This window comes from Xiphias gladius, unplaced genomic scaffold (genome assembly GCF_016859285.1).
Source record: "Xiphias gladius isolate SHS-SW01 ecotype Sanya breed wild unplaced genomic scaffold, ASM1685928v1 HiC_scaffold_1480, whole genome shotgun sequence".
Lineage (NCBI taxonomy): Eukaryota > Metazoa > Chordata > Actinopteri > Istiophoriformes > Xiphiidae > Xiphias > Xiphias gladius.
In genome coordinates this window covers 217,501-232,500 of record NW_024401811.1, presented here as the reverse complement: position 1 = coordinate 232,500, position 15,000 = coordinate 217,501, and the positions used below count along the sequence as shown (strand labels likewise).

Sequence of the window (15,000 nt, the reverse complement as noted above, 5' to 3'; positions counted from 1 at the left end):
AGGCAGTGCAGCACTTATATTCAGACTGAATGCACATTTCTCTTTACATTTATTTATGTATTTATTCTTTTTTTTTGTTTTACTCATTAATTTTTTCCTCCAGTTGGAACCTGCACACACGCAGATACTGGAGATATGAGATATGCTGGGAATAATTTGCAGCGGAGCCAGATTGATAGACCGGCTTGTAACATACTTATATATTTATTTATTCATTATAGATTTATAAATGCATCTATGTACATATTTATATTTATTTAATATTATTTTTTTAACAGCCACATGACTTCTTGATTTGGTCACCGCACCTGAACCTGGTCCTGAGCTGCAGGTGGTTCTCATCCTTTATTGTGTCAGTTAGAGACTCTGAATTCTGAGAGGGTCCGTCGGACGCCTCTGGAAACCTAAACTATTTTTAACAAGTCTTTTATTCGGGTGCAATCAGCATTTTAAACACTGAGCCACAAATCTGCTCCACAGTATTTAAAGTTTTAAGTTCAATAAGTGGTTTCTTATTATCACATTGGTTCTATAGGATGCTTGTTTTACACGTTCCATGTTCTTGTGCTGATTTTATGTTTTGGTGACACACAATCTTCCACTCCGGTGGACGATAAAGTTGCGTTCTATTCTATTGTCCTGCGTGCAGAGACTGTGGACTCATGATTGTACAGGGGCTTTTCTGTTGGACATCCACACATGTACATATGGGAGCCTTGGGTTCCTGTTTTTCCACTGTAAATCTACAGGTGTATGTACGTGCGTACATGTGTAGATCACTGTGGGGCAGTGCTGCATGTGGCAGGTATTCAGACCTCTTCAATGTACCGCTTGTAGATTTAATTGTAAATGGATCAAATTACAATTTTTCATCAATCAACACTCAATAATCCATAATGACAAAGTGAAAACATGATTTTAAAAATTAATAAAAAATCTTAACCTTTAATTTACACTTTGCAACAAAAAGTGAAGGGGTCTGAAACTAGATAACGGTACAGGTGGGGGAGGGGCAGGTCGTTTCTACAGCATGAAGTTAGTTAAGTTAGTTAATGAATGGATGAGTTAATTAAGTGGTTCTTGGGTGGACGACTTAGTTAACAGGTTAGTTGGTGAGTTTCTCCTGCCTTGTACTTTGATGGGTCCTTGAATCAGTGACTGTGGAGGCAGTGAACAGGTTTTAGTAAAATATTGAACTGGTTCAGTGAATCTGAAACTGTCTGGAGTTTGTTAGTGACTTGACGTGTTCAGTTTAGTTCAGAACTAGTTTAGTGATTCTCAAAAAAACAAAACAAAAGAAAAAGACAAACAACAGAAAACTCATCTTCAGTCACACAAACTTTATTCATGTCAACATGTCTCTGTTGGCCCTGATCACGCAACAGCAAGATACACAACACAGGTACATGTACACACACGTACACACACACACACACACACACATAAACTCACATACACTACAGTCTGGGCCACTGCATATTTCAGTTTAATAATCTATGTATATGATCCTCACATATATATGGTACATTATTATCTTCATATATTCTTTAAACAGTACATTTATATTAACACCATACAGGGTGAACCATCCACGATCACGGGAGTGTGTGTGTGAGGTCGAGCTGCGTTCAACACGCTGCTTCAGAACCACCTGTGCAGCACTTTACTGATTAATAAAGAACATTCAAAATCACACGACACCTTTAAAAACAGAGTTGAACAACCATGCTGACATAAAACTGAACACGAGGACACTTCACAGCTACAAACGCACTCTGCTAACACATGCTGTGTTGAACGCAGCTCAGAGCTCGACTAACTCTACAGAGACACCACAACATGTACAACATACACAGGTAGAATAAATAGACCAGCAGTTTTAATTTAGATTCATACAGTCTGTCGTGCAGTGGGACACATCCCATACAGTCAGCAGATAACATCTAACAGCTGCCGTTTCTGAACAAACAACACCTGCACCTACACATTAATACTCATCAAACCTGAAGGTCTGCATCAAGACTCGGACTGTGACGGTTTCAGACCAACGTTTCCCTGCAGTTTGATCCCATTTACAACATTTTCATCTCCTGGATTCATCCATCAACCACTGGACACATTTCTATTGCTCCAAGTGGTGTTTTTATACAATAATTAGAAAATAATGTTGATATAAATTGACAACTGGAAGTCACACCTTTATGACACTTTATTTTGCCATTTATCAATAATTCCCTATGATGTTTCCTGGAACTGGAACTGGCACAACTCTATTACACATAAAACAAGTTGGTTTGTAAGTTAGTTAAAGTGGTGGAGTTCGGTTGGTACATTTTCATTTAATTAAATTCAGATTCTATTAGTTTATTTTAATTCTTCTCAGGAAACACACAAAGAATTTATCAGGAAATGACAGACCAAAGAATTAAATGTACAGTTACTGAAACCTCCACTTTGTGAATATCTGTTGTTGTTGGCAGTTTGCTGCTAATTCTGCCCACTGGTTTCAAAACCATCTGGAACCAATTACAACCAATAAGAGCCGGTTAGAATCCGTTAGAACCACTTGGAACCAGTTTGATATACTTCACAGTTAGGATCAGTTGGGGCAAGTCAGAGCCAGTTGGAACCAGTTGGAACCGGTTAAAATCAGATGGTAGTTATGCAGTTCTGTAGAATGTAACAAGGTAGAACAGGATAGACGACTTTACGATTGAGAACTTCGGAGCAGAACACAGTAGGTTCCAGGAACTCTGGTTTCAGCGGAAGAAGGTTAATGCTGAAAGTGTTTGGAGGGAAACACCAATTGTTTCTTAACAAGGTGACGGCTGACATCAATGAATGAAATTCTGACGAGAACTTCCGATAATAAATAAATCAATAAATAGATTAATAAATACATAAGTTAAAACAATATGTAAACTTTACACTGTAAAGAAAAGTTCCCTCGATGCAACAAGTCTCAAACTGCAAATAAAAACACAATTCAATTATTTAACTCCAGGAGATGATGCGGCCAGCTAACAGGCTCGCTGTCCGTGCAGGTCTGATCCCAGACCAGCCTGAACGTCCAGAGAGGAGTGAGACGTCGTCTCTTCTGCACCATCTCTGGAGTCTTCTACAGTACTTTAAAGCCTGACGCCAGCCGACGATCGCAGGACTCCTTCGCTGCTGTTTTGATGTGATATGACAGGCAGTCTGAGAAGGCAGACAGACAGGCAGCTGACCTGTCTCACCCTCCTGACCGCAGACAACCAGCCGGACGACATATTTATATACTCAATATTGCAGTAGTGTTTTGCTGATCATTTGCTATATATTCATAATGTGCTGATAATCAATCATTATCATTACTAGTAAGGTTCACAGTAACACAGCATCATCAGTACAGACCAGAAGAACAGTTCAGTCGAGACACTAACACACACCGGGGTCAGGTTAACCCTCAATAGAAGACTGGGGGCTCTCTCCGTGGGCGGGGCTACCTTTACTGGGACGACTGGGAAAAAAACGACAGAGAACAACCATGAAGAAAGGGAAAGGAAAAGAGGAGAACAACGGTGAATCAATGGAAAAGTAAACAGGCAGGGGGTTTAAGGGTCAGAGGTCAAGTCACTCAATAAATTGTACGCTGCTGGGACCAGTGGGAACCAGTTAGAACGGTGGAAACTAGACAGTAACCGAAAAAGAGAACACATTTAAGGGTCAAAGTCCAGACCAATTAATAACTAGTGGTCTGATGTAACCAGTCAGCGCCAGCTAGAACCAGACAACCGCCCACCCCACCCCCACGCCTGCTGACGGCTGATTGGCTGGTTCTGTGATGTCAGACAGGTGGTTGGGATTTTTTTCTCCTGTGACGTCAGTGGAGGAGGGGCTTTCATTTTTCCGTCATCGCCTCCTGCAGTTAATTAGCATCTATTCTGGCCCCGTGACGAGTGACATCAGCTGTGTTCACGCTCTTTCTGGCCACATCTTCACACTTGTTTCACACCGAATGTCGCACCTGTACGTCAGGTGTGATATCAGATCTCGACACTGAAGTGTTGCTGAATCCTCGTGTGAGCTTTAGATGTTTGATTCTAACAAACGGAAAACAAGGTACTCAAGGTTTTTACAGTCCAGTAGTGGGTTGTGAACTTCAGCGTCCCAGCTCTTCAGAGAGAAGCCGGTTCTCAAAGTGGGCTGGTCTTTGAATATCTGTACTGACTGTGAACACCTCTCTGACTGACAGGACAGATAACTGCAGCTGAGCAGGGTCATAAATATATAAAGTAACCTGAGCAAACATAACATGCACTGGTGTTACAGCTGTAGGAACCACATGGACCCCTCTGAAACCACTAGAAAACCAATGTTACCAGTACAAATCTGTTGGCACCGACTGAGACCAGTAGAAACCTCTGCCAAGACCAACTAGTCCAAGTAGGTACCTGTTGTAGCCAGTAAAAAACTTGCTGGAACCAGCTGGCACCAATAAAAACCTGCTGGGACGCAGCTGGACCCAGTTAGAACCAGTAAAAAAACCTGTTGGAACCAGCTGGAAAACTTTGAAACCAGTTTGAACCAGTTGAACCAGTGGGAGCTGGTGAAGTGCAACAAGAAATGAAAGAGAAAGACCGAATGAAGTTTGGAGTCTGTTTGTGCTCCAGAACCACGTTACTCCACTGAGTCTCCATATTTAATCTGGTGTGTGTGTGTGTGTGTGTGTGTGTGTACGTGTATCTTGGGTGTTTTGTGTGTATCTTGTGTATTCTCTGTGTGTATTTTGTGCGTGTCCATGTGTGTGTGTGTTTTAGAGGGAGGAGTCAGAGGCTGGTCTGGAGGATCGTGATGGAGATGCAGGAGCTCTGCGACTGGAGACGACACAACAGACGACAGACAGACAGAGAGACAGACGGTCAGTAACAGGTCAATGGAGCTGTCAATCACACGCTTAGTATAATGCTGGGGGAGTCGATGGGATCACGTGGCGAGGACTGACATCTAATTGGACAATGAGGCGCGCGCACGCACGCACACACACACACACACACCTGGTGGAAGACAGTGACATCACATAGACAGCTGACGTACCATTGGTGAACTCCTCACTGGTCACTGATAGAGATTCTGAAAAAATAACCATATATGGTCAATATGAGGGGGGATGGGCAGGGGGTGGGGCTACCTGCTCTGACAATGGCACACCTGAGAGCTTCCTGTTTAGTCTTATAAGGTACTGTTAGAACAGGATCACACAAACAGAGAGAGAGTCAGTCAGACAGACAGGTGGACAGACAGGTAGATAGACAGGTAGGTACACAGACAGACATGGCTCCGGGTGGATGTACAGATGACAGTTTACTGACAGTTTGTTTTTATATGTGAGGACAGTATAGAAGGTGATTCAGGACCTGGTTAGCTTAGCTTAGCACAAACACCGGAAGCAGGCTGAAACTATTAGCCTACCTCCTCTTTAATAAATTAGCCATGGCGCTAACCTTGTAGTCACGTCCAGTCTTTATGCTAAGCTAAGCTAACCTTGTAGACCTCTCTCTGTACTGGACTCACAGAGATGAAATTGAGGATTTCCCAAAATGTGGGACTGTTCCTTTAATGTTAACTGAAGATCCTGAGTTTAAAGATGAAGAGGTGATGATGAGTCTGAGAATGAAGAGAGAAAGAATGAGCAGAGGGAGGAGAGAAGAAAGAAAGACCAGTCTTTCTTTTCCAAGTCTATGCAGGTTGTTTGTGGATCGCTGCTTTTCTGTCTACAGCACCATCAAAGAAGAAACTGACCACAAAATACCTCTTCTTCTGTCTCCCATGAACTTTGTTCTTTCCTAATAAAAACTTTGTGGGTTTTTCTGGATCCAGTTTGATCAAATCACACAACTCGTTTCAACGCAGCATGTTATGAGAATCTGCTGAGCCGTGGTACCATTTCAATTATGCTGAAAGTTACAGATGCAGTTTTCATTGTTATTTTGTAGAAACAAAAACACAAAGAATCAAAACATAAGGTTTATTTTGACTCCTAAGTGCTGCATTAAAATCACTCACAGGTTCTTTTTTAAAACAGGAGATTAACTCTTTTATTTTTGTAACACACTGTCGGACGTTTTCGTCAGTGAGAGCTGAAGCTAATTGGTACCTTTGTGTGTGTTTTACACCAAACTGGACACAGTGACATCTTCTTCTGGCCTGAGACACTGAACACCTGGAAACATCTCGACCCACAGTCATGCTGCATTCAGGTCATGTTACAGCATGGGAAATCACAGTTTACAGCCACTGGTATTTGTGACAACAGCTCACAAGATGTAACAACAGTTAAAAATAAATTTGATAAAAACTTGTGATGATCATTATTCTTTTGTTGTTTTTCTGTCTTCATCTTTACATTTTCTAATATCAACAGTTTTACAGTGAACACATTCAGTGTGTGTGTGTGTGTGTGTGTGTGTGTGTGTGTGTGTGTGTGTGTGTGTGTGTGTGTGTGTGCGGTTACCTTGGGACTCCAGGTGGGGGTGCTCTGTTGGGTCGGGAGGGGACAGACGGCGGGGGTCCAGGGTCAGGTGACACCGCGGGACGAGAGGGGGGCCCAGGGGCCGCACGACCTCCCGGACGAGGAGGTCCTGGAGGGGCCCGGCGCTGGGGGGTTGGACTGGACATGGGAGACCTGGGGAGACAGATGAGACCGACTCAGTGATGCTGAATGTACAGTATGTACTGTACCTGTGGAACGGCTGACCTGTTGCTAGGTTACCTGCGTCCCGATGGCATTCCCGTCACCTGCAGCCATGAGTCATCGACAGGTGGAGGCATCGCCGTGGTGACGGTGGAGGTGCTGATGTCACCAATGATGCTGAGGCCTTCGCGCAGAGCGTGGTACATCCTCAACATCTCATCACGGTGCTGAGCCTGGGTGAGAGAGAGAGAGAGAGAGAGAGAGAGAAAGAGAGACAGGTCATCAGAACCATCGGGATTTAGCCTCTGAGGATCAGGAGTGTCTGCAGCAGATTTAATGGTGAGTCCGTCTCTGGTCCAAACTGCTGAACACAGAATCCTCAAATGTTCTAAACTACTGAAGTAAATAAGCCCAATTAATAAATATGACTGTCTGTCCACCTGTTTTTCTGTCCACCTGTATCTCTGCCTCAGTGTCCTCACCTGTTCCTGGGACTCCTCCATCAGGGAGTTCTGGTCTCCACAGGAGTAAAGTTGAGCCAGCAGGTCAGCGTGGATGAACTCCTTCGTCTGAGGAGCAGAGAGGTCATATGAATCATTAAATCAATTCAGGTGTGTTTCTGTATGTGTCTGTGCGTGCGTGTGTGTGTGCCATACGTTGTTGACCATCAGGTGCATGATGGTCTTGGGGATCAGGTCTCTGACAGTGCGGTGGATGATGGACAGGTACGAGTCCACCAGGTTCCTGACAATCTCCACCTGTCGCTCCAGCTGAGGGTCCAGGCTGTGGATCTGTCCGTCACCGCTCGACTCCTCCACCTCCACCTGAAACAACACAGCTGCTGATTAACTACACACAACCTCCACCCACTGATCAGATCCTGTTACCCTTGTTAGCTGTAACCAGGAGACATTCATGTACCTGTCATGTTTACACCTTCTGTCTGTACCTGTTAACATGTAGCTGTATGCTAACACTTTCCCTTTGCTGCCGGTCTTTGTGCTCAGCTTCTAAGCACAAAAGCACAAAGGACTCACGGTTCACAGTCAGTTTCTCATTAAAACTCACTGTGTGAATCACTGAGCTCTAACAAACATGGTGAATATATGTCCTTCATTAGAAAACAGTTGGAAAGATGATTTTTTTGAACATGTTGAATCCTGATTTCACCCACAAGTAACAACTCAGAGGTCAAAAATGTAATTGGAAACTCTAAAATGACTTAGTATCACAGAATTTTTCGTAGACCTACACAGGACAGAATCTACAGACAGAATAATAAAGTGACTGTACAGATAATTTACTGACCAACTCCACCAGATACAAGAAAAAAAGAAACTTACTCACCCTCTCCCTGTCCTGCAGGAGGAAGATTAAAGCAGAACACGTTAACACGATGCAGAAATAATATGTAATACAGACTAATGTAAAATTGTAATAATAATAATGTAAAATACATAATAATGCAGTAAATATGATGTAATAATGCAGTATTAAAGGAAGAGTAAACAATTCTGGAGAAAAACTGTTGATATATGAACTCAACAGCGAAACAAATACACCCCTCCCTTCAGTCCTCCTTCGAAATCGCCGCCCTTCAAATTCACGGACGTGCATCGCCAAGGCAACGACACAATGGTGGAAGCCAGAGCGTCTTATACGGCAATGAAGTGGATGCTCTAAAACAAAACAAACCTTATAATATTAAATGTCATCAAACAAATGACATACACACAAACACATCATCAGAGACACAGCAAATAAAAAAAACTAGTTATTTGTTTATGTTGTTTTTACAAAACTACAGTAACAAAAAGAAGACCGCTAAGCTAACAAGGAAGGTAGTCTTACCTAGCATAGCATTTTGAATTATGGTCCGTGTCCTCTCTGCCACGGGCAAGTAATTTAAAGTTACCGAACACACAACATCCATTTTCATGCCTTTTAACTGTCTGGGGTCTCTCCACTATATTTGGACCACCCACCAGGACAAATCTCAGTGGGCCATCAATTGGGCCAATGCATCAGTGGTCCGGTGGAATGTTACAAAATCCGTAAAGTTTTTAAAGTTTTTACCGGCTCCATCAGTCTCTTTACTGGCCCTCTCTATGTACCCTTCGTTCGGGGTGCAGGCCGGTTCTTTTTCCAACTTTGGTTCCTCAGACCTTCTCCTCTTAGCTGTTTATCAGCCATCTCTCCTTATCTCTTTTGTAGGACGTTAGCATGCACCAGAACTACCGTCTCTCTCGCTCCCACTGCCCCCTTTTATCGCCTCCCACCTCCTGTGCACGAGCACGATCACCCCCGGCTGCTGACTGGCTGGAACTGTCGGTGCGATCCGCTCTGTTTATACCCCATTTACAGAGCCAGGGCTGTGGAGGGACACCAGATTTTTTTTTCAGCACAGTCACAAAATGGACAGCTAGCTGATCATGAGGAGATATTTGCATATTTAGACCAAAAGTGTATTAAATTAAGCCTGAACGGTGGTGGTGGCGAGGTTAACTGATGATTCTAAATTGCCTGGCAGTGTGAATGTGAGCATGAATGGTTGTTTGTCTCTAAGTGTCAGCCCTGTGATAGACTGGCAACCAGTCCAGGGTGTACCCCACCTTTCGTCCAATTTCATCTGGATTGGTTCCAGCCCCCCGTGACCCTCAAAAGGATAAGCGGTATAGCTAATGGATGGCTGGATGGATGTATTAGATTAGAATCGCTTACTCTACCTTTAATGTAACAAGATGTATTTAGTAATAATGATATAATAAACATAACAAGAGACAAATACTGCAGTAATAATGGAGTAATAATGACAGTAAAAGAGTAATAATGGTGTGGTAATACTGCATTAATAACGTTATAATGAAGCAGTAGTAATGAGTTGTACCACGCTGCGTTCAGGGTACACTCCGGCTCGTAGGAAAGAAGCCTTCCAGCTGTCCACCTCCTCCTGAGACTCACTGGCCAGCTCCAGCTGACGGTAGTCCTTATACACATTCCTAAAACATTTATCATTTTATTTTGTTAACTTTTCAAACTGAGGAAATCGTTTTAACAGATACGTACAGTATATAGCAGACAGTATCATCTGCATACATGTGTAAACATCTGTCATTTATATAGAAACAGAAGAGGACCAAATACAGAACCTTGTGGAACTCCTGATCTATTCTGAACTCCTCTTTACTGTCAGCTATCAGTGACTGATTTAAAACCATAAACCTTTTACTTTTAACCATGAAACCAAACATCCAGACTATTGGTAATAAGTTGTTAATATATAAAAAATTGACTAGTACATTTTAAACACACACGGACCTGTGTTCAGTGTTGAACAGAGCGAAGATGTGTTTGCTGGACATGAAGCTTTTCTCGATGTCTTTCAGTTTCAAGTTGTCCACAGGCAGCATGTACTTCTTCTCCTTCTCCTGCAGGGGCAGACAACAACAGTACAATAATATTAAAGTGTAAACTGTGGCTGTGTCATGGACAGGAGAAATTAAGCTGACGAACTCTTAAAATCAGGGGGTCCAAACTTTTCCAAATTTTACATTATTTATGGTGTTCATCTGTGTTCATTTTTTCTTAATGCCAAGTAATATGTAAAAAAGCAATGTTTGAAGCTTCCTTGACAACAGCTCATCCAAAAAACTTAACACTGCACTTCCTTGGGTTCTCAGCAATAGTTGCTGAGCAATTGTCGAGAATATCGAAGGAAAGACAGACAGACAGACAGACAGACAGAAAGACAGATTTATTATTGGGATATGGTCTGTCTAAACATGATGACAGTTGTGTAACATTTTAGTGACTAGACACTTAAGTCGCTGCTGAAGACCCACCTTTTTCTTGTAGGCATTCAATTTGAGTAGAGCTTGACCCCTTGATTTCATCTTTTATTGCGCCACAATTCTTTCGTTATTATGTTTATCATCTCCTTTTAAATTTTCCACTTCCGTATATAATTTCAAAATCAACTTCCTACATGAATCTGATTCATATGCCGAGGTAAACAATTTGATAATTCCTAACTCCATCCCATCTAAATTAACCCTTCTCATGTTTGCTCTAAATAATGTTTCAGTTGCAAGTATCAATAAAAGCCCTGATTGGTTAAGCCAAATTTATCCTTTAATTCTTTGATTTCATTTTTCCTTTTCATGTAACTTTTAAACCTCTATTACCAACACATTTAAAAGATTTCTTCATCTAAACCATGATCCTCTCTCTTAGAACCCATCCCATCTAGGCTGCTTAAGGAAGTTTTACCCATAGTTAGCACCTCCTTACTAGCTATAATCAATCTTTCATCATTAACAGGCTATGTACCACAGTTCTTTAAAGTAACTGCAATTAAACCTCTTTTTTAAAAGCCTACTCTTAATCCAGATGTTCTAGCCAACTATAGACCCATATCTAACCTTCCCTTTCTCTCTAAGATCCTCGGGAAAGCTGTCACCAACCAGTTGTGTGACTTTCTACATAATAATAGTTTATTTAGGATTTTCAGTCAGGATTTAGAGTGCGTCATAGCACAGAGACAGCACTGGTGAAAGTTACAAATGACCTTCCAACTGCATCGGAGAAAGGATTTGTCTCTGTACTTGTCTTGTTAGATCTTAGTGCTGCATTTGACACTATAGACCATCACATCATTTTAGAGCGACTGTAACGTTTAATTAGGCTTTAAAGGAACTGCTCTAAGCTGGTTTAGGTCCTAATTATCAGATTGATTTGCAGTTTGTGCACGTTAAAAATAAATCCTCCATATTCTCAAAAGTTAGTCACGGAGTTCCACAAGGTTCTGTGCTTGGACCAGTTCTATTCACCTTATATATGCGTCCTTTAGGCAATATTATTAGGAAACACTCCATAAACTTCAACTGTTACGCAGATGGTACCCAACTGTACTTCAATGCAGCCTGAAGAAACCAATCAGTTAGCTAAACCTCAAGCATGCCTTAAGGACATAAAGACCTGTAGAATCAGCAACTTTCTGCTGTTTAAGTCAGACAAAACTGAAGTTATTATACTTGCCCCCCAACACCTGAGAAACACATTATCTAATGATATAGTTACTCTAGACGGCTTTGCCCTGGCCTCCAGCACCACCGTTAGGAATCTCGGAGTTCTCTTTGATCAGGATATGTCCTTTAACTCCCACACAAAACAAACTTCAAGCTCTGCCTTTTTTTCACCTACGTAACACTGTTAAAATCAGACACATCCTGACTCAAAAAGACGCAGAAAAACTAGTCCATGCTTCTGTCACTTCTAGGCTGGATTATTGCAACTCCTTATTATCAGGCTGCGCCAACAAATCCCTAAATACTCTCCAGCTGATACAGAATGCTGCAGGAACCAGGAAAAGAGATCATATTTCTCCTGAGTTAGCTTCTCTACATTGGCTCCCTGTAAAATCCAGAACAGAATTTAAAATCCTCCTCCTCACCTACAAAGCCCTTAATGGTCAGGCACCATCATATCTGAAAGAGCTCATAGTACCTATTACCCCAGTAGAACACTGAGCTCCCAGAACGCAGGCTGGCTTGTGGTTCCTATAGTCTCCAAGAGTAGAATGGGAGGCAGAGCCTTCAGTTATCAGGCTCCTCTACTGTGGAACCATCTTCCAGTTTAGGTCCGGGAGGCAGACACCCTCTCCATGTTTAAGAGTAGGATTAAAACCTTCCTATTTAATAAAGCTTATAGTTAGGGCTGCTCAGACTTGTCTTGAACCACCCCCTAGTTATGCTGCTATAGGCCTAGACTGCTGGGGGACTTCCCATGATGCACTGAGCTCCTCTCTCCTCTTCTTCCTCTCTATCTGTGCGCATTCATATGCAGCATACAAGTGCTTAGTCATGGGGGAATGTTCGGTCTCTGGAAATATAACTATAAAGAATCCTGGTCTAGACCTGCTCTATAAGAAAAGTGCCCTGAGATAACCTCTGTTATGATTTGGCGCTAGAAATAAAAATTAAAAAATAAATAAATAAATTGGCTTGACTTGACTCTTATTTGTTCTATTCTGCAGACATTCTGAATCATACGCAATCCATCATAATACCTTACTTTGTGCTTTCTGGCTATTCATTGTGATTATTTCAAACCAAAATCTTCAAAGAATTCCCAACCATGCATTCATCTCCTCTCTAATGTGTTCTCTTAGTGCATTATCACCTATTAGAGCCTGTATAGGAATGCCATCTGTTGTACAGCCCTCAATTTCCTTCCTTCTCGCTGAGTAAGAGGGACTGCACAGATTAAATAGTGTTTTTATTTGTGCGGCTTGATAATAGCTCCTCAAACAAGAGAGAGCTAACCTTTGCATAATTTTGGGTTACTGCATAGTTCTATATCTAGTCCTCAGTCTCTTTCCAACCAAATATATCACAAGACCATTCTGTCCCAGATGAAATCTTTGTCTGTTACCTGCCCTGGCAGAGTCTGCAACAGATGCAGTAACCCTGGAAGTATATTAATTTGAATCACCTCAACTGCTGAGCAAATGCTAACAAAGGGGATTAGATTCCATTTTACAATATCAGATTTTATTCTTGAGAGTAACGAATCATAATTGATGGATTTTAGTCGACTTAAATCTTGTGGTAGATTGACTCCAAGATACCTAATTGATTTCAGTTTCCAGTCAATTCTACATCTTTCTCTGATGGCTTCGTCTGGCCAATAATTTAAAGTAAAAGCTTGTGTTTTTCATACATTTTTTTGTAGCCAGGTAGAAGATTATAATATATAAAAGTTGACATAAGTGCTTAGAAAGATGTATTTGGTCTTTATAGGTACATCAGGACATCATCTGGGAACGGCGCTATCTTCTGTACTCCGCCCTCCATGTCTATAGCTTTTATACTTTCGTTTTTTTATCCATTGACTCAGAGGTTCCAGAAAAATGGCCAAGAGAAGAGGACTCTCTGAACAACCCTGTCGACGGCCACACTCTGGAGTGACAGAGTTCAAGAGGTCCCCATTAATCTTGATTCTAGCCATTGGTTTATTATATAGAGCCTGTGTGGTTTTGATAAATGTCTCATGGAAATTAAACCTCTCCAACGCCCTTTTTAATAAGTCACATTTACCAGAGTCGAATACCTTTTCTGCATCCAACCCCACTGTAATTGCGTCTCCCTTTTTTTCAGTGATATGTTGGATTACACGCGGTTACATGTGGTTCTGATGTTGTCTTGTGTCTGTCTCTGTCTTGTAAAACCAGTATGATCTAAATAATTTATTTCTGGCAGGATGTTTTATGTACATCTGGCTAGAATAGCAGTAAACAATCTATAATATTGATTAAGGACACTTATGGGTCTAGAACATTCCAACTTATCATTTCCTTCCTTTGGAATTACAGAGATGACGGCTTCCCTCCATGAATATGGAACTTCTCCCTCCCTCAGCACCCAGTTAAATGTATTCTGTAGCAAAAGGATCAGTGATTCCCTGAGTGATTTGTACCACTCTGCGATGGACACATTCATGCCCTACTATGAACAAAACTCACACTTGCTGAAGTTTTTTTTGACATTAAAGCCTATTTATACTGACACTGCGGGAAATAAAGGCCCTGGACACTTTTTATGAATTTATGATACATTTGAGTTTAAAATAACTCATGGGACATAAAGGAAGGTGACATGACCTGTGAGCCGTAGTTTGGACATCCCCAAAGTAAACACTTACTGTGTGTGTCTTTATATGTGCGTGTGTATGGGCTTGTTTAACAAAACAACAAAATGCTGGACCCCACAAGATTAAAGGGCTGTTTGAGGGTTCAGACCGGGTTTTAGGGTTGAGGTTAGAATCCGGTTTAGGTTAGGGTTAGGGTAAAGGGCTATGGACTGCATTATGTCAATGAGTGTCCTCACAACTAATGTAAGACAGGTATATGTGTGTGTGTGTGTGTGTGTGTGTGTGTGTGTGTTACCTCATCGTCTTTGTACCAAGACAGGGTCTCTGCGGTCAGGACAAACCAGTACTCTTTAGCTCCGCCCTTCATGATGCCGATGTTGTTGATGGTGAGCCAACCTTTACGGACCACCTGTGCACACCAGGTGAGCCATGATGTCATGATTAGTTGATGGACAAGCTTAATCTACAACTATTTTCATAATTAGTGACATCACTTCCTGTCAGAAAACACACACACACACACACACACACACACACACACACACACACACACACACACACACACACACACACACACACACACACACACACACACACACACACACACACACACACACACACAGAACCACTCACCATGATCTCGTCCTGGTTGCCACGGCAACAGAAGCAGAGAGGAG

The 15,000-nt window shown here is 41.9% G+C and overlaps 1 protein-coding gene and 1 long non-coding RNA gene across 2 annotated transcripts in view; one reads left to right on the top strand and one right to left on the bottom strand.

Annotated features, from left to right (window-relative positions):
• Positions 1 to 1,862: 1,862 nt before the first annotated feature.
• The window catches only part of LOC120787505 (dynamin-1-like), a 31,016-nt gene continuing 17,878 nt past the window's right edge, over positions 1,863 to 15,000 (bottom strand). Inside the window, exons 16-25 of the mRNA XM_040123197.1 lie at positions 14,957 to 14,968; positions 14,619 to 14,732; positions 9,992 to 10,101; positions 9,561 to 9,672; positions 8,021 to 8,032; positions 7,330 to 7,497; positions 7,156 to 7,242; positions 6,752 to 6,906; positions 6,494 to 6,664; positions 1,863 to 3,499 (exon numbers count right to left, since the gene is read on the bottom strand). Of these exons, the coding sequence (XP_039979131.1) occupies positions 3,439 to 3,499; positions 6,494 to 6,664; positions 6,752 to 6,906; positions 7,156 to 7,242; positions 7,330 to 7,497; positions 8,021 to 8,032; positions 9,561 to 9,672; positions 9,992 to 10,101; positions 14,619 to 14,732; positions 14,957 to 14,968 (1,002 nt within the window). The 3' untranslated portion in view covers positions 1,863 to 3,438. The remainder of the gene's footprint in view (positions 3,500 to 6,493; positions 6,665 to 6,751; positions 6,907 to 7,155; positions 7,243 to 7,329; positions 7,498 to 8,020; positions 8,033 to 9,560; positions 9,673 to 9,991; positions 10,102 to 14,618; positions 14,733 to 14,956; positions 14,969 to 15,000) is intronic.
• Positions 4,073 to 6,273, top strand: LOC120787507. The gene is made up of 3 exons (XR_005706941.1): positions 4,073 to 4,425; positions 4,800 to 4,900; positions 6,170 to 6,273. It is a non-coding gene; the product is annotated as an uncharacterized LOC120787507 (long non-coding RNA).